Source organism: Acanthochromis polyacanthus, chromosome 13, assembly GCF_021347895.1.
Source record: "Acanthochromis polyacanthus isolate Apoly-LR-REF ecotype Palm Island chromosome 13, KAUST_Apoly_ChrSc, whole genome shotgun sequence".
NCBI lineage: Eukaryota > Metazoa > Chordata > Actinopteri > Pomacentridae > Acanthochromis > Acanthochromis polyacanthus.
The window spans coordinates 21388003-21407774 of NC_067125.1; the positions used below are offsets into that span (position 1 = coordinate 21388003).

Sequence of the window (19772 nt, forward strand, 5' to 3'; positions counted from 1 at the left end):
GTAGTAGGAGCACTGGATTATCGGTGAAATTGTCACTAAATCATGTGGCATCACTGCAGCGTAAAATCCCGCAGACACAAGTCAGGAGGCTCAGTCATGTTTACACTAAACATGGCAAACCACCTGAATCCATCTGAGCAGTTCACCTCGACCATCTACCCCTCACAACAGACAACAAACAAGATGACAACTGACAGTAAAAAGATGATGAAAGCCATCTTGGAGGGAGTAGAAGCTGGAACCGACTTTCTTTCTGCTAACTGGGTCAGTTTAAAAATGTCAAAGTTTTCCATTCAAATGTGATTGGACATTTCTCTCCACTTTTACTAGCTGCTTCCAGTGAAGATAAAAGCCATCATTTAGTTTTCTCACTTGTTTCATATTTTAAATGGCAAACATCTTGCATTCATCCATTCCTATACCGTCACTGTTTGTGAGGTTAATGTGTCATCTTTTACAACCTGAGCTCAAGATGATTCCTTCTAAAGTAGGACTGATGTATGCATCATCAATACTCTTGAAGGATCGGCCAGAGAAACAGCCAAAAACAATACTGTGCTTGCTGATGACATAAATTAGTTTGAGAGATAAATTGAATGGATACATACATAACATAAAATGAAATCAGTACTCTTACCTGTTGATGATTTCTGTAGAAGATACGGAAATCAAGCAACAGGTATGTTTTGTACAATAATGCAGAACTAATTTCTTCATATTTTAAAGCAGTATGTTTCAGCTTGATTGTTACAAAGAAAGGATGCAAAATTAAGCAAATGTTTCACTGATAATGTGGACACTTTGTCAGGGTGCAGAACAGCTACCACAAACCCAGATTGGGCTGCCAGCCTTAATGCTAATCAGTCTGCAGTTTTAATGGAGTTTCTTCAAATTAAAATGGTAATGTGAGGTCAATATCAGTCAACTTGTGTTGTGAAACATAGTCTGATGCTATTGTTGATGGAATCAAGTCCACGGGAGACAAACCAGCTGAAACAGATATTCTTCAATGAGTGTGTTCATGTGGCTGGTAACAAAGATGGTGATTGGCCTGTTGATTGGGCTAAGGTTCTCTTTAGGGATGAATCCAGTTTTCAGTTGATGCCCACTCCAGCCAACTTACTGGTTAGGAGGAAGCCTGGAGAAGCTACAAACCAGACTGTCTGCCCTGCAGTAAAACATGGAGGTGGATCAGTGGCAATCTGAAGTTGTTTCAGTCTGGGTGGAACAGGGCAAATGCAGTTGTGTGAAGGCCGAGTGACAGGTCATCTACAGTGTTACTCTTGAAAACAGTCTTTTTTAATCAGCTGGAAAACTATTTCCTGCCTGGATGACTGAATTTTTCAACAAGACAATGCTCCTTACAACATGACAAGGTTAGTTAAAGCCTGGATGGAGAACCAGACCATTGGAACCATGCCTTGGCCTGCTCAGTCACCAGATCTAAATCCAACTGAAAACTTGTGGAAAATCATCAAACACAAAATGGAGAACCACAAGCCCAAAAACAAAGCAAGTTGGTTTGAATTAGTGTAACAGGAATGGGCTGCTGTGACAGCAGAACAATGTCAGAAGCTGGTGGAGAGCATGCCAAGAGAGAGAAATGCAGCTAAGATCGGCTGATTTTGAAGATTAACCTGATTACTTTAAATATAGGAGTATGACTTTATAGCATCAAGGTCCATGAGCTATTATATTAAATTTAGGTTAATTTCCATATGTAAAATGGAACTTAATATCCTCATTTAAGAACACCTTGGCATTTTAGCTACAATTTTAAACTGGATGGGTTAATGTCCAGAATTAATAACACAATATGGTCTCACTTTTACTTTCCAAGTATTATGGTCCAGTCTATTATTATTATTATTATATATGTTCAAGAAGCTTAAAATTGCCACCATACCCACCACTGTGTCACTATCGATCCCCCTTCATGCAGGAAGATAAATGATAGTGGAAACAATCACTGTGTTTTGCGACAACGAAGCATCAGTCAGCATTAAGAGAGCTCCTCAGTCACATCCATGCTCTATTTCTCCTTCCAGTCATCCTTGCCATCATCTGTCCAAACATAATCTGGGTTAGTACTTGTTCACATCCTTCCCTTTTCAGATGTACAAACTTTATTTCTGATGCCGTTTCATTTTTTATTCTTTCACGTGGAGTTATGTGACAATCGGCATACATTTGTCTGTCTGTCTGTTTGTGCACAACATTACTCAAAAACATTTGGATTGAAATTTTCAAGGAAGGTCAGAAATAACACAATGACCACCTCATTAGATTTTGGCAGTGTTACAGCTTACAGTCTGGATGCACGGATTTGTTCAAGATTTCTGTATTGTTGTGAGATAGCGGCACAGTGTCACTGTAACCATGACAATAAGTGAACACTACATCAGCTGTGTGCTGATGATCATATGATTGTGATCCTACTTTAAATCCACCACAGGGAGAAGAGTTGGGGAAAGGACCTGCAGCAAATGGCCATGGGTCAGACTCAAACTCATGGCTGCTGCATCTAAAATGTGTTGTATTTTCTCCACCATTGACCTGACTGAACGTCTGCATTCAAAGTACATCTGGATTGTTTCATTTTAAATCCATTGTGGTGTTGTACAGAGCCAAAATACTGAAAACTATATCAATGACCAAATATTTTTGGACCTGACTGTAGGTTTTTAGGAGTTCAAGCATCTTTCTGTGAGGTTAACCAAACACTAAAACAACAGGAGTTGCAGGAATTCATTACACTTAAAATCCCCAAAATCCCAGGAGTTTATCAAAATTATGCATTGCTATCCGGCAACAAACCACACAATAGCAACACTGGCACCATCACTGGCCCACTTTGTGATGCAAAAACAGCTTTGACCCCTCAGGCCATGGACGCAGGACCTCTAGGGGAGTCTTGTGGTGTCTGGCACTGGGATGTTGGCAGCCGACTCTTTGGGTCCTGTGGTGTGCTGGGTGGGGTGTCCATGGATTTGACTTACTCTGATGCAGATGCTAAAACAGAATGGGGTCTGGGGAGTTTGGAGGCTGAGTCAACATCTTGAACTCATTGTTGTGTTTCTGAAGCTGTTCTTGAGTGGTTCACAGTGTGGCAGGGTGCATTGTCCTGCTGAGTGTGGCCGCTGGCTTCGGGAGGTAATGTTTGGTCTGCAACAATGTTCAGGCAGGTGGCATGTGTCAAAGAAAATCCACATGGATGCCAGAACATCATGTTTCAGATGATTGCACAGATTGCATTTAGCAATCAATTTTGTTTACTTTGGTTGCAGAGCAGTGTACAGAGATAGATAACTCACCCTTGTTTTTATTTGGTGAGTTTAAACCAGGAAGAGCCTTTAAAACTACAAATGATTATTATTATATAAAATTTATCATCAGGGAAAAGGTATTAAATATTATACGAAGTTGTAAAAAATAAACACTAATGATGTGGATGAAAGGGTTAAAGCTCCCTGTAAGCTAAGTAGTTGTAAAATTATAATGTATTTAATATTTTGCAGTACTCTCTCAATCTGTGTGTGTGTGTGCGTGCGTGCGTGCGTGCGTGTGTGTGTGTTACTCCAACGTTAGCAAAGTTATAAGGTCTGTGATAGTTGTTGATAATCATGAAAGCAACAATAAAATATGGTATCACTCTTTATCTGGAAACTTTAATATCCTCTTTTCTCAACTCCGTTCTTTACTGTTCTCTGACTTGACTTTTTCCTCATATTCAGTTTGCAGATTTAACATTAACACAGCAGACTACTTTCTGCTAAAATGAATGGAAACCAGTGGTTGCCGGGAAAGTAAAAAAAAAGAAAAGAAAAGAAAAGAAAAGAGTCTGTGCTTTGGGAATATTCAGTTCAGAATGTGATGTGATGACACCGTTTTTCGTTGATTGTGGCCCAAACTTTGTGCTCCATTGGCCCTCGGTGAGTTCCGCCGTCTGACGCTAGGAGCTGTCCGCGGTGCTGAGGAGGAGGAGGAGGCTGCCAGAGCAGAGCTGAGAGCGGCCAGCAGCTCCTCACTGAGCCGCCAGCAGCCGGAGTCTGGAGAAGCAAACTAACAGCCCTCTGTGTCTGTGTCAATGAGTGGATTGAGACAGGGAAGCCGGGCTGAAGTCACCGAGAGCAGCGCTCAGTGTGTGTAGCCGGTGTTCGGCAGAGCTGCCAGTTCTTCTGTCCGCCACAGGAAAAGTGTTGATCCCAAGGACGTTCACAACTCAAAGCTTGAGAAGCTCAGGAAGAGGAGAAGACGCGATGAACGCAATCAGAGATTATTTTCCAGTCCTGCTCGTTCTGGTGGCTCTGGTGACGGACGGGGACTCTAAAGGTAGGAATTAGCGAAAACATTTACTCCCTGGTTATGTGCTCTTTCCCCGCCGTTAATTGCACCACATTTTCAGCGCATCTCGGTGCTCCCGATTTAGATGCTTTTGTTTGTGGATTTTTGTCTTATTTTCGCCAGAGGCGCTTCCATCCCGACCGTTTTCTTTTGTCAGCCCCTCCATGTGCTCGCACGGCTCACCGATTTTTTCCCCCCCGAAAACACACTCCTAATTGTCAGCAGCAACACAGATGTGCTATCTGGGTACATTTTATTGATTGTTCTCATTGCAGTCAGATAATACATGCAAAGCAGCACATACAGTACATGACCTCAAAGACTATTAAAGTTAGCCATCAAGACACAATGTATGTAATGGAAAGCGCAGTTTAATAATCGTTACAACTTCTCATATGGGTCCTCGACAGCCTCCTTATCCTGCTCTCAAGTTTCAATTTTCAAGAAGAAAAAGGAAAAGTCAAGCTGGCGTACAGGCTGATAAAAATGTCATTTCCAGCCCCACAAAAAACTCCAAATGAATGCAGCCTATCTCCCAGTGCTCGTCACAATAGCGGAATGGTGTGTGTGTGTGTTTTTGCAGCCTCTCTGCATTATTCATATCCCCTGACAAAAAGAGAAGGCAACAAAACATGGGTGATGTTAGAGGCATGTATCTGGATAGCTGCAACAATTTGAGCACTCACTCAATTTGAAGTACAGGGAAGTGGAAAATATTTAGTCCCACAAATTTACAATTAATCACTTCTCAGCACTGCATAGTCTGTGTTCAGGACTGTCCTCTGTACTGGATAGATGAGAAGAGCAGAGTGTGTGAGGGAAATAAGTTATCTGAAGAGAAACTCCTGCTCTGTCAGTCATCTTTTAATTGGATGTGTTTGTGAAGACATAGCCGACACCAGCTGACTCCACAACCTTGATAATTCAAGTAGTGATGGATGCTTATGCCTGTGCTCATGTTTGCCTTTGGATAATCGCCCTGTGACGCCTTGGCATCACAGAAAATGTGTTGACTGACTGTGTGCATCCAGTTGTACCGTCCGGCTGTTGGCGTGTTTAGTGAGTGTGTGCAAAAAGCAGACAATTAACAGTGACATAGATGGATAGAGCTACTTAGTGTGTGATTTTGTGGGAATTAGGAGGTGAGTTTCATTTAGAAATTTGATGAGAAGTTAAAGTGTTTCCTGTTTATGTGTTTGCTGAGTAATGCAGGAGGAGTCAGAACGTCCACTTCCTTTAACAAAGCTGCATCCTAATTCCACACGACATACTACATCTAAGCAAATTTGAGTTTGTCAACTAAAAAGTAAATATTTAGACTAAATGTTTTTTTAACGGATAAGGTGCACTAGTTTTTCACATAGCAGTAAAGAAAATAAAGGAATATCCTTCCCACACCTGTTAAAAATAGTGAATATACGTATTGCTAGTGAAGGTGGTGAACAGCACTACTAGGATGTGTTGTGAAATTATACCAATGTCCACTTATACCACATTCTGTGAGTATATAGCAAAATGTGTTGTATAGTAACTACAAAACAGAGGATTGTGTATGTGATACAGTGTACACTTACTTTAATATACAGCTTTGAGGAGAAAAGACTTAAAAGCAGCATCATGGAATAAATAATTGGGGCACCACATTTATCAGTTCAGTGTCTGAGTTCTGCAATACAGAGAAAGGATAAACACACACAGACACACACACTCAGGGAAAACCCTTCTACCAGTCATTTATGTTAATCTTTCATCAAATTGTTATTTCATTTCATTTGTTTTTTTTTCTTCCACTTTATCATATATATCACACAGCTGAAAAAGAACACGTGGAAACAAATCTGACACTTTCTCTTGACACATTGTTGAAAAAAGAATTTTCAAGCTGTAAAGCAGCCACAAAAAATGTTTTATTGATTATTAGAGCTGTTAGTAATAGAAGTTGTTCACTGCTTCACAGGTTTTCAAATCCTTTCTTGCTCAATTCATTAATAGTAAAGTCTTTAGTTATTGGTTTTAAGTCAACAGCAAAAGTAAAAGTAAGTAATCTGTATAATATTTCTAAGCCATTAGCAAAGATCTATGACAGCTTTAAAAGATGGATTTGACCTAGACGGCTTGCAGTTTTTTTTTTTCAGATGATCAGGGTGTCATCTCTGATGAACTAAAGAAGGAAAAAAGACAAAGCTGCTCATGCTTTGACCAATAAACAGCAACCACAACTCAACAGATCACTCAGCTTGAAAGAGGTGTGCTTCTTTGTGAGAGTGACAGAGGACAAAATCCACAGTCTCCCTGATGGGCAGACTTCTAAACTTTGTATGTAGGTAATGTAGAGCCTCAGTAGAAATTCCCTATTGCATTTCTCCGCCTGCAGAGACACTTCTATGTAAAACTGTTTGCCCATGTTGTGAATGGACACAATATTTTTGGTTACTTTGATTGCAGAACTGTGGTGTTTGCATTGTCGAGCTCTGTGCTCAGATGCTCCGTCTTTCAGAGAATTGAACTGAGTCCCAGCGCTGGATGAGGAACGTCATGTTTTTAATGTGGACAGTAATGTGACTCCTGGCCTGCATGTTGATGCCTCCACCTGGGACCTGACCTGGGGGGCATCAGGGGAACAATAGATGTAGTCATGAGTTAAACATCACTGATGAAGGCTTACATTCAAATCTTTGTAACTGTACTCAAAATTCTACTTTTTAGTGACTAACTGTTCAGTGAGCATTTGTTCTTTATTTTTGGGAATCTTCACGCCTTTTACCCTACACACCTGGTAACACATTGGGACTGTATCCTCTTAGAACTTGTCGTCCCATGGTCGTGATGACAGTTGTGTGATATTGTGTGTACATCTGTAATGTGGGCAGATCACATTACAAACACTGTCACTCTGAAAAGGCAAGTTTCCTGTCATTTTTTCAGACTGGCTTTTAATACACAGTAATGTGGTGACATTTTATTTTATTTTGTCTTTTATTTATCTGATTTTTTTTCCTGACGTGTTCTATTGTTGCTTTCTTTTAATCTGCTTTTATTTCTTATTTTACTATTTTTTTCTTAACTGGAAAGCACTTTGGTCACCTTGAGTGTTGTAAAGTGCTCTATAAATAAATTTTGATTGACTGATTGAGCTGCACAGTGGAATAGTGGTTAGCACTTTCGCCTTGCAGCAAGAAGATCCCCTGGGATCTTTCTGCATGGAGTTTGCATGTTCTCCCTGTGCATGCGTGGGTTTTCTCTGGGCACTCTGGCTTCCTCCCACAGTCCAAAATTATGCTGAGGTTAATTGATCACTCTAAATTGTCCGTAGGGGTGAAATTGAGTGTGATTGTTTGTCTGTATATGTAGCCCTGCGACAGACTGGCGACCTGTCCAGGGTGTCCCCTGCCTTCGCCTGAGTCAGCTGAGATAGGCTCCAGCACCTCCTGCGACCCAAGTGAGGATAAAGCGGTGTATAGAGAATGGATGGATGCATGGATGATTGATTGATTGATTGATTGATTGATTGATTGATTGATTGATTGATTGATTGACTGATTTGCAAACGATTTGCCTACAACAGATCAGGGATTAATCTTCACCAGGCACATTGCAGTGAAGTGTGTATGACAACAGGCAGTGTATTTCTTGTGGTGAACAAGGAAACGACACTGTCCTGCTCTACTGCTGCTTAACTCGCTCTCCCCATAGCTTTCTCTGAGGTCTTAGGAGTCGCCTATAATCAGAAAAGTACTCTCCTGATATTTTAGAAATCTCTGTAAAGATGAACTAATTAACTGTCGTGCACATGTGTTAATAGTACAAGCTACTTGTTCTAAAAATCAACTCAGGAGCATCTTTGTAACCACTCTTGGAAAATGATGAAACTATGAACTACTGATGGTACAGACAAATGCTTTTGTAATTGACATTCCTGGCATCCATATCGACTCTCTTTTGTCCAATTAAAATCTGTAGTTTGATGGCATTGACCTACATATATGATGATAATCTACAAAATAAATAAAACATGAAATCAGTCATTTTCATTTCATTTTTTATCAATTTTTTTGGTCTTATAATTCTTTAAAATGGCAGAACATTGTTGTGTAGTTTTGGTGTTGTTTGTTTTTTCATTTGAATTTTAGCCCATATTAGCCTACTTAATAAGTGAATTAGTATTTGATGATATGTTGGTTAGATTTTAGCTGGACCTTTTGGATTACTGCCATATATTTTCAGCATAGAGCTGAATGAAAAGCAAAGAGAAATCATTTTGCAGTTATTTTCACAGATATTTTGACATGAATCACACCTTTTGCATTTCTTCTTCACTAAAACAAATCTAAAAATGATGATGTGGAGTGTACTAAACTAGCCATGACATCTCTGTAGCACCACATTGCTGAATTTCTAATGGTATGTTGTGACACATTCACCTTCATCAAAAAACTGCAACTTCTGCAGCTTGAATGTTGCACTTGGCCTTCTTACGATTTTCCTTATATTTGGGTTATTTGTTCAGCAGTAGGACACCACTGTGACCCATCATGCTAATGTACGCAGTAATGATATATGCATGATTGGAAAGTTTAGGATCTCGAAGAGAAAGAAATTCTGAGACTTGTAATAATCTGCCCACCAGTAGGCGTGAAACAGTTGGAGAGGTGAAGATTTTTTTTTGAACAAGATTTATTTATTTAAAATTTTCTCAGAACATTTCCAGTAACTCACAATGGTACAATGATGTCAAAACAGAATTAAGTGCAAATATGAGCCCCCACCCCTCTCCCAAAACCCTGATATCATCCAGAAGAAAAACAAAAAACAAAAAAGAAAACAACTTAGTTTTACAAAGACATGTTTCTCCAGTACATACAAAAAAAATAGTAAAATATATATAATGAGGGTTTAGGGGTCTACAGCAGGACATCTACCACACCAGTGCAGAAACAGCATTTAAATACACAAGAAAAAGGAGCATTGATGTATGAACAGGAGGAACCTTTAAGGAATCTCTTCAGTTGTATCTTCCAGAGCATCTTATGTCATACCTATATAGGTTATTCCTCTACAAAATTATCAGAACTCAAAGTTTCAACATTACTCAGAAAAGACTGCCATATTATTAAAAATTTGCCAGCTGACCCCTTGATTGTGTACCTGATCTTCTCTAGTTTAATAAAATGAAGCATATCTCTGATCCACTGTCTGACCGTTGGAGGGTTACAGTCCCTCCATCTAATCAGGATTTGATGTCTGGCGACAAGTGTGGCAAAGGACAGGAGATTCTGGGAGTATTTACTCACAACTAGTTTTTGCGTCACCACCCCAAATAAGGCTGGGAAAGCAGAAAGCTCTAATTCTTGGCCTATAATCCTTGATAGCATCTCAAATATTAATAACCAATAATTAGATATCCTTGGACATTCCCAAAACGTGAGTCAGAGTGGTTTGGGACTGTTTACAATGGTCACATATGGGGTTTATGCTTGAAATAAACTGGGACAGTTTAGCTTTGGTCTAGTGCAGTCGATGAACAATTTTGAACTGCATGACAGTGTGTTTCATACATATTGAAGATGTATATATTCTCCCCATCATTGCTGACCTTAAGGTCTCAGAAATTTCCATGCCAAGATCTCCCTCCCACTGGCTTTTAAGGGAGCTGAGATTTGGGAAACCTTCTTCTGCTAATAGGGAGTATATAACACCTATCTTTCTCTTTTGGGGTGATTTAAGATTATTGATTGAATCTAAAAGTGTGTCTGGGGGCTGTAAAGGGAAACCAGTGAGATTAGAAGATATGAAGCTACGGATTTATAGAAATCTGAAGAAGTGAGACCTGGAAAGACCAAACTTTTGCCTAATCTGTTCAAAGGAGGCAAAAGATCCATTTATGAACATGTCATTAAAGGAACAGACACCATGTTGGGGCCAGGCCCCGAATAATGAGTCTGTCCAGGATGGTGCGAACGCATGATTTCCCACAATAGGGGAAAGTAGTGAGAATTGAAAAATCTTAAAGTCTTGTCTAAATTGTATCCATATTTTCAAAGAATGAACAACGACTCGGTTAGAAGTATATTTAGAGAAAGGCTTTGGATAAGGAATGCTAGAGCACAATAAAGCACATAATGAAGTTTTATTACAAGAATCTCTCTCTAAAACTAGCCAATCAGGAGCGCCAGCTGTTTCCTCTGTTTCCAGCCAATCGGACATCCTTCTAATATTGGCTGCCCAGAAGTAAAACTGAAAATTTGGCAAGCCAAGTCCCCCCTGCCATCTGGGTCTCTGTAGTGTGTCTCTACATATACGCGGTTTCTTTTTATTCCAAATAAAAGATCAAAGCTTCTTGTCTAAAGAAATGAAAAAAGTTTTTGTTAAATAAACTGGGATGCACTGAAACATATATAAAAGCTTAGGTAGAAGATTCATCTTGATAGTATTAATTTTACCTGCCAAAGATAGCGGTAACTGATCCCAGTGCTCTATGTCCTCCTTAAGAGAGGACAGAAAAGGTGGAAAATTTGCTACAAAAAGGTCTTTAAACTTTTGTGTTACCCAGACCCCAAGATATTTTATTTTATCCTTACAGACTTTAAAGGGTAGTGAATGCACTAAGGGTAAATCTCTTGCTGATAAATTTACAGGCATCAGTTTGCTTTTTTGTGTATTTATTTTATAGCCGGAAATCTTTCCAAATTCATTTAAAAGTTTTAAGACAGCAGAAAGAGATGAGGAAATGGCAGACAGATAAAGCAACATATCATCCGCGTATAACGAAACTTTATTTTCGAACCCTGCTCTTGTAATACCTTTAATATCCTCGCTACTACGTAAAGCTATTGCCAGTGGTTCAATTGAGATCACAAAGAGAAGGGGGGAGAGCGGACATCCCTGCCTTGTCCCTCGCGCTAGTAAGATGAAATATTATTATTAGTCCATACTGCTGCCACTGGAGAACTGTATAAGATTTTAATCCATGATAAAAAACTGGGCCTGAAACCAAACTTTTCAAGGGAGTAAAACAAGAAGTCCCACTCCACCCAATCAAAGGCCTTTTCAGCATCGAGCGATATAACTACTTCCGATGTGTCGGGTGGGGAGGGACCATAAATTATATTGTACAGACGTCTGATATTGGAGGTAGATTGTTGTTTTTTGATGAAACCTGTCTGATCTGATGAGATAATAGTTGGGAGGACTGTTTCAAGACGACATGCATTCATTTTTGCAAGAATCTTACTATCCACATTAATCAGAGAAATAGGATGATAAGAGCTACATTCTTGTTTATTTTTCCCTTTTTTTAAGATAAGTGATATGATAGCTTGTCGTAAAGTTTCAGGCAGTGAACCAACTGAAAGGGATTCAGTGTACACTGAAATTAAAAGAGGAGCCAGTTTATTTGAAAACATTTTAAAAAATTCTGTTGGGAACCCATCAGGGCCGGAAGATTTCCCATTTTGCATGCTTTTAATGGCTAGTTCAATTTCTGTAATGGAGAATGGGGCCTCTAGCTCAGCTGCTAATTTAGGGTCTACGTGAGGGACTTCAATGTATTGAAAAAATGATCTAATCAAGTTAACATCCCTTAGAGATTCAGATGTATAAAGGTTGCGATAAAATCTCATAAAACGTGAATTAATAGCAGAATAATGTACACAGATCCCATCTGAATCATCTCGGATCTCTGGTATTATCAGACTTGCTGCTTTTTGGCGAAGCTGGTGTGCAAGGACCCTACCTCTTTTCTCACCATGCTCATAATATGTATGACCGGATCTAAGCAGGAGATTTTCAGCTTTTTGTGTGGACAGTAAGTCAAATTCTTTCTGGAGAAGGAGGTGTTTTTTTGATGCCATCAGCTGATGGGGACATGGCTAATTGCATATCAAGGTTAGCAATCTAATTAGTCAGTTCATTAATGCGACCATTTCTGATTTTGTGTAAGTGTTCATTATAAGAGATGATCTGGCCTCTTAGATATGCTTTAAGTGCTTCCCATATTGTTGATGGAGACATATTTTGTGTTTGATTCATTTCTAAAAACAAATCAATCTGTGATGAAATAAAATCTAAAAACTTTTTATCGGACAGCAGCCAGGAGTTAAGTCGCCAAGGTCTATAAGGAGGTTTTGCAGTGGGTAGATTAAGCTTCAGTGTGTGAGGAGCATGGTCTGAGATGACGATTGTATGGTAGTCACATTCCCGAACCAATGGAAGAAGACGCTTATCCATAAAGAAATAATCAATTCGTGAAAAAGTTTTGTGAACTATTGAATAGAAAGAATATTTACGAGCATTTGTGTTGAGAGTATGCCAGACGTCGGCTACACCATAAGTATTGAGAAATTGCTGGATTGAAATTGCTGACTTAGAGCTAGGTATTGTTTTAGCAGAGCTCCGATCCAAGCAAGGGGACAACACAGTTCATATCGCCTCCTAATATTAAATTGTGTTTGTTTAAATCAGGGAGACGGGAGAAAACATTTGTAAGGAATGAAGTGTCGTCCCAGTTGGGGGCATAAACACTTGCCAGAGTAACAGGAATGTTATATAATGTACCTATAACAATTACAAATCGACCCATCGGGTCTGCATCAACCTGACAGGGAGTAAAAGGCACGTGTTTACTGATGATTAGTGCTGCTCCCCTTGACTTAAATCGGAACCCCGAGTGATAAATTTCATTATCCCAGCCGGCACGCAAACAAGAATGACCAGACAGCTCTAGATGAGTATCCTGAAGGAAAGCAATGTCAACTTTTAACTTCTGTAAGTGTGTGAGAACTCTCTTGCATTTAACAGGATGATTCATCACCTTAATGTTCCAGCTGACAAATGAAACTGAGCATAAAGCTGCTCCTCCAGTGTTTCTAGACTGTATCATAATCAGCGACAATAAGTATATCTGGGCATAGTCAATGTAGTACATAGTAGACCCCTTCTTTTACATATCTCAAAAAAAGTAAGAAAAAAAAAACAGACACAATTCAAGACAAAAAAGTAAACCTGGGTACAAAAACATCCCCAAAACTCGTTTCCCCTCCCCTCTGAACCATCCCAGAACTGGGTTGAACTTGAACTTTCTCCCAAGGATACTATCCACACAATGTGCTTATGTTAGGGAAGCTACTGAGCTAGAAGCTACACTCAGCAGAGCTCGAAGTACTTTTAGGTGTATATGTAGAAAAATGAAAAAACCTTGTATGATGATGTTTAACCAAAAACAACCTTATGCTATTCAAATTAGGACTTCAGTCTCTAAATCCAGATGTCACGAGAGAAAGATGAACAGCAAACAGACTTTAACAAACTTTAACAAACTGGGTGTCAGGTTGGATAGTTATCTGCACAACCAACTTAAATCAGTATCTTAGACAGCAATTAAAAGTTGTTCTAACTATTTTTAGCCATAAGTTTGGTGTGGGTTAAACCACAGTAAAAGCAAACAGAAAAAGCTAACATTTTGCCCTTAAGATCCAAATTATAAAATGTTGTGCTATGTTAAAGGTGTGTACTGATAAACCTTATACTGACTTAACCTGTCATTAGCACCAGACTAGCCTGGGATAAACAGAATTGAGTCAAGACAGTCAGTACCGGCAAAACGAATAATAATCACTGTCATCCACTGTGTCCTTTAATGAGCAGCAGTTCCTCGTTTAGTGATGTTTTGTGAGATGTACCTCTGGGCATCCTCCGTGGAGGCAAATACCTTTTCCACGCCGTTTTAGGTAATGCAAAGTCGCGCCGGATGAAGTATTCCAAACCGCAGACCCTCGACCTCGCGCAGCTGCTGTCTGATGCCATTGTAAGCCGCACATGCACGAGCGACTTTTGCCGTGTAGTCCGAGTATACCGAGATGATCATGTCCTTCACCGTCACTCGCCTCCGTTCTCTGGTACGGCGCAAAATGTCAGAGCAGCCCTGAAAGTAATGTAGACAGGCCACCACAGCTCGCGGAGGAGCTCCTTGTTTCGGCGGCGGTAGCAAGGTTCAATGAGCTCTGTCCAGTAGTGGAGCTTTTTCGAGCTGGAACGCTTCTTTTAGCAGCGCTGAGATGGTAGTTGTACTGCAGCTGCCTTGGTTTTCAGGTATACCCAGTATACGGATATTGTTGCGTCTGGACCTTCCTTCTAAGTCTTCACATTTGCCCTCCAGAGCGGCCACCTGGGCTGAAAGTTGATGCACAACCCAGACAGCCCCCTCTCCATCTCCCTCATTGTATTTTCCATCCCTGTCACCTGGTTTTGTATAGCTGCTTTAAAACCAATGAGCTTCGTTTTGGCAGCTTGAATTTCCAGCTTGATGGTAGACATTTCACTCTCGAGTACAGTCCGGATTTCATCCTTAAAAACAACCACAAAATCTGCTCGTAGCAAAGTCAACAGCTCCTCCTTGAAGACCATGATTTCAGTTGAGCTTGCCGCGGCTTGGGCCACTGTTGTCGGATTACCTGAATCATGTGAGGTTTTAGGAGGTGACGCCCCAGCAGCTTCAGCAGGCCCGGTCGACGGGGTATTAATATCACGGCTTCTGGTGGTTTTCTTGCCCATGATATATTTCTCCATTTAGTTAATGACAGAAAAGAGTCCAGAACCCTGGATGCTTTGATTGTTTTACACCAAAATCTACCTTAAATGACGAAATTTTCTGCCGAGCTCAGCTACACACCACCTACTCCATTGCTTGCTCACGAGCGCCCCCTAAGGTGAGGTGAAAATTTAATCAGCTGAGCCACTTGCATGACTGTTTCTCACAACATAGTTTTTTTTAATAGTTTTTAATAGTTTTAATAGTTTTTGAACTTTTCTGTCTTAGCAATACATACAAGCACCATAATATTCTAAAGCGTCTAATCTATCACTTGTCCCTTTTTTTGCACATGCAGTGTTGTTCAGTGTTCATCCATCATCAGCACTGTTCAGATTAATCAGCTCCATGAGAAGCTCTTCTTCCTCTAGCACAGAAGTATCACCCAAGGCAAGTGATTCTTCACATTAGCCGTGCACCCTTCACCCTGCCCTCTGATTAGCCTGTAATCAGCAGTGCCAGGATTCTGCTGTCTCTTCATCTAGCTGCCATTTCTTGCTATGATACCGATTCAAAGCTCGTCATTGTCAGTGATGCACAAAACCGTATAATCCCTGAGAAATTCCCTCACATAAAATAACCTTAGCATGAAACCTGAGTGTCTTTGGAGAAGCTGGATGGCAGAAGTTCAAGAGACTGTCCTTTTTGGTCGCTGCTGGCTTCAGTCATGTTGGTCTCTTGACCTCTGACCTCTCTTGAGGTGACCAGCTCTCCCTGCAATGATCTGTAACACCAAGTTCTGCTTTGTAATGGCACTGTTTACAATCTGGTGATTACTGTTTCATCCCATTTATTGTAACTGTCTCCCAAAGCACAACGTACTGCTTCACATTTCTATAGTTTAAAAAAATTGCAACCATTTGTTTTTAATAAATTTTTTCACAGACCAGAAACCCTGCAGTGATCTTCATGTCACCTATGCTAATCCAGCACAAGTGCTTCAAATGAGTCTGCATTTACAACTACATAACAGTAAGTCAGGGAAAACCGACGTTCACTGTGACGCTTACAAAACTCAAGAAAATCTACATTTTTTTCTACATTACATACGATCACCACAGTATTGTGGTTTGACAATCATACAGTGAGCTGCATTGCTAATCATAACTGAGCAGATGAAAACGCACTTTGACGATGGTGTGATGACTGACGGATTATATAAGGGGGATACAGTGGTAAAACTGCATTGTTGTATTGACCCTCAGTTGCTTTAAATACAGTCCCACACAGACTTTTGGGGCAATTTGATTAACACCTTAAGAGAATTTTGCATAAAATCTGCAACCTTCCCATGCATGCTTGTAACCCAGATAGCAAACTATGGGTGAATCAATGTTGAATCTATGTTGAGACCTGATGTAGAAATTATACAGAAAGCGCAAGGTTGATAAAATGTTGAGTCAACGTTTGCTTTTCAACCATAAATCACACTTTACCCAAATAGCAAAAGATGTTACATCAATGTTGAATTAGGGTTAAGAAGGTTGAATTTTGGTTACAGTTGAAGATTGATGGTTGGATGAACGTTGATTCAACAACATTTTGTCAACATTGAAGTTTGTGTTTAAAAGATGCCATTGAATCTACATTGTATTTTGGTTTCATTAAAATGTTTGACAGGTCAATGTTTAATTAATGTTGAATCTATGTTTGCAAACATGTAATCTATGTAAGCAAACGTTGACTCAACATTTTATCAACCTTGCACTTTCTGTATAATTTCTACGTTAGGTCTCAACATAGATTCAACATTGATTCACCCATAGTTTGCTATCTGGGAAATGAGCTACACCAGAATGTACAGAATGAGAAAGAATTCTGTGGCCATCAGCACAAAAATATATATACTTTTATACACTTTTACACTTTAGAACAGGAACTTCTAATAATGAATTTTAGATTTTTCCACTGCACAGATTCTTTGAAATCTAATTTACTGTCTGCCTCCAAATCCTGTTGGATCATTCAAATGATTAAACTCCCTGAGGCTACAAGGTCAAATTATATATAATAAATCCAAGAAAAGCTTGTTGGATCCCAACACTACTAAAACATTTAGTCATTCATATACAGTGCCTATCATAAGTATTCACCCCCTTTAATGTTTTACCCTTTTATTTCTTTCATAAATCAATCATGGTCAATAAAATTTAGCTTTTTTAACAAAAAAAATATTGGAAAAAACTCTTTAATGTCAAAGTGAAAACAGATTTCTATAAAGTAAATGAAAGAAAATTATATAAATGAAAATAATTGTTTGCATAATTATCCACCCCCTTTTTAATTTAATGGTCTAATTCAATAGAGGTCCATCAAATTGTTGCCAATAGTCTCACAATTAGTGAAATGAAAATCACCTGAGTGGTGTGGGTGTGTTTTAAGTGATTGAGTTGTAAAACATCTGTGTCTGAAGGGTCCAGAGAGTGGTTGATCAATATTCCTGGCTACCATTACACCATGAAGACAGAAGAACACTCTAAGCAACTCAGGGAAAGGGTTATTGAGAAGTACAATTCAGGGAATGGTTACAAAAAAATTTCCAAGGCACTGAACATCCCTCGGAGTTCAGTGAAATCAGTTATCAAGAAATGGAAGGAATATGGCACTTCTCGTAAACTGAGTGACCGTGCAAGTAGGAGACTGGTGAGAGAAGCCACCAAGACCCCTACAACTACTCTGAAGGAGTTACAAGCTTCAGCTGCTGAGATGGGAGACACTGTGAATGTAGCAACTGCTGCCCGGGTTCTTCACCGGTCAAAGCTTTATGGGAAAGTGGCAATGAGAAATAGCCTAGCCGCGCTGGACCCAGCTCTGAAGACACAAGGGTCTAGGAACTCTCGACAGGGAGGGAAGCGGGCTAAAAGGTTGTCTTTCAAATCACTCTGCAGCAGTTGGGTAGGTATACAACCAATCAGCGCAACAAATAGGCTGACGTAGTTCCTAGAGCGCCAGAAATCAGAGGATGCGGGAGTTCGGTGAAGCCTTATTTATACAGTCAATGGGTGAAGCTCAAGTATATTACAGACGTGTTAACAGAAAGATTATTCAGAGTCGGTGCTAATAGAGCTCAACGACTGTTGTCTTTTTTGTTGTCGACCCTGGCAGAGAATTAAATCCGTTGCCGTGGGTTGTCTAGCGCGGCTAGACAAGCTTCCGTCAATTTTTGCCTGAAATTTCTACTGAAGATGTACGGAAAGTAAATTGAATGCTGTTCTTGAACTGTTTGGAGTACAGACATGGTTGGGGTCTCCTTTGAAAGCTGACAACCTGAATTTTCACCCAGTGCAGTCAGAATTACTCTAGGTGCTACTGGCACAGAGTATTTTATGTTGGAACACACTGAATTAGGATTAAATTTATTTTCGCCTAAATTTTTACCCTAATAAAACACCTGAAAATTAGTGTGGCAGCACTGTGAGAGCTTGAAAACACAAAAAGGCAACAGCCTGGGGTCTTACATAGTTCAGGTCAAAAATTCAGAGCAATACTACAAGAAATTAGTGTTTCACACATGTATTTGTACTGCTATGGCCAGGCGCTGTCAATTTTCGACACCCTCTGTACACCCTCTGCACACCCTGGGCAAAAATGGTATATGTTCATTTTTCAGCCCGTTTTCACATTATTTTCACTCCAAAAACTCATAAAGAACTCAAAAAAAGCACTTCAGAGCAGCTCCAGTGTGGATCAGACACACACACTGGGAGGGACACAGACAGGCTGCAGCTGCAGCCAGGAGCGGAGGTGTAAAAAGTCACAGAACCCTGCTGGCAGAGGCTCTATTTATATCCTGCTATTCAGCAGGCTCATTGGCTTCAAGCCCTGTCAGTCAAACATTTCCTCCGACGTGATTTGCTCAGAATTTACTGACGAAATGAGGTAGGTCCAGATCTGTCAGTCTCGGCTACGGTTGGCTGTTTAGGCCTGGGAGGCAGGCCAGAGTCACTTGATTGGTTGAAATGCGGTGTAAACCAAAAGGATAGAGTTCAGATGCCATTTTGAGTGCAAAACAGCATGGATATCTGTATGCTTCATAAAAATATGGACAGAAATACAGTGAATATGAAATGCGCAGCGCCACCATGCGCCACGTGCGCGCGCTCGGAGCTGAGCTATTTCTGGATTATTTACTTATTTTAAGACATGTTTTGGACAAAATATTATACTTGCTAGTTTTGTCTGGATACCTAAGCTTGGATTCTGGCCGTTTTTTTGTGGATTATTTTCATCTTTGACCAGTAAAAGAGCGTCCAAAGGTGAGTTGTGCCCTTTAAACGTTTTGTTGTTTGTTGGAGAAATGTGTTTATATTACCCACTGTGGTAATCCAGCCCGATCTCACGAGGATTCGTGAAACTGTCACGTAAATTTTTGTTTCGGCTTCGTGCGCACCAACACGATTTCGTCATGTTTTTCGTGCCGCTCACCACGAAATGCACACCAATGTATTTTAAACGGCGGACTTTTCGTGCCACTCAGAACGTATTTCAAAAGAATGTGTATATTATATTTTTAATGTAAAACCGCGGCGAATCCAACGCTATATTTTGCATGACATCGTCCCTAAACATAACCCTAACCATAATCCTAACCATAACCTAACCATAAGCCGGTGGTACACTTACCAATTTGCATAGGAATTTCAAGAATGTCCGGCGGCCGGCGGCCGCAAACGCAATCACACAAGCAGTATACGCCGATGGACAGCTTAGATCGTCATGAATCCGCCGGTATAAACCACTTTCAGATGTGATTACCACAGCGAAAAACATTTCGTGGTGAGCGGCACGAAAAACATGACGAAATCGTGTTGGTGCGCATGAAACCGAAACTAAAACTTACGTG

At 40.1% G+C, this 19772-nt stretch overlaps 1 protein-coding gene across 1 annotated transcript in view; it reads left to right on the plus strand.

The window, feature by feature from the left end:
• Positions 1-3949: 3949 nt before the first annotated feature.
• Positions 3950-19772, plus strand: part of sez6b (seizure related 6 homolog b) — a 311266-nt gene continuing 295443 nt past the window's right edge. The window contains exon 1 of the mRNA XM_051958150.1: positions 3950-4332. Within this exon, the coding sequence (XP_051814110.1) occupies positions 4260-4332 (73 nt within the window). The 5' untranslated portion in view covers positions 3950-4259. The remainder of the gene's footprint in view (positions 4333-19772) is intronic.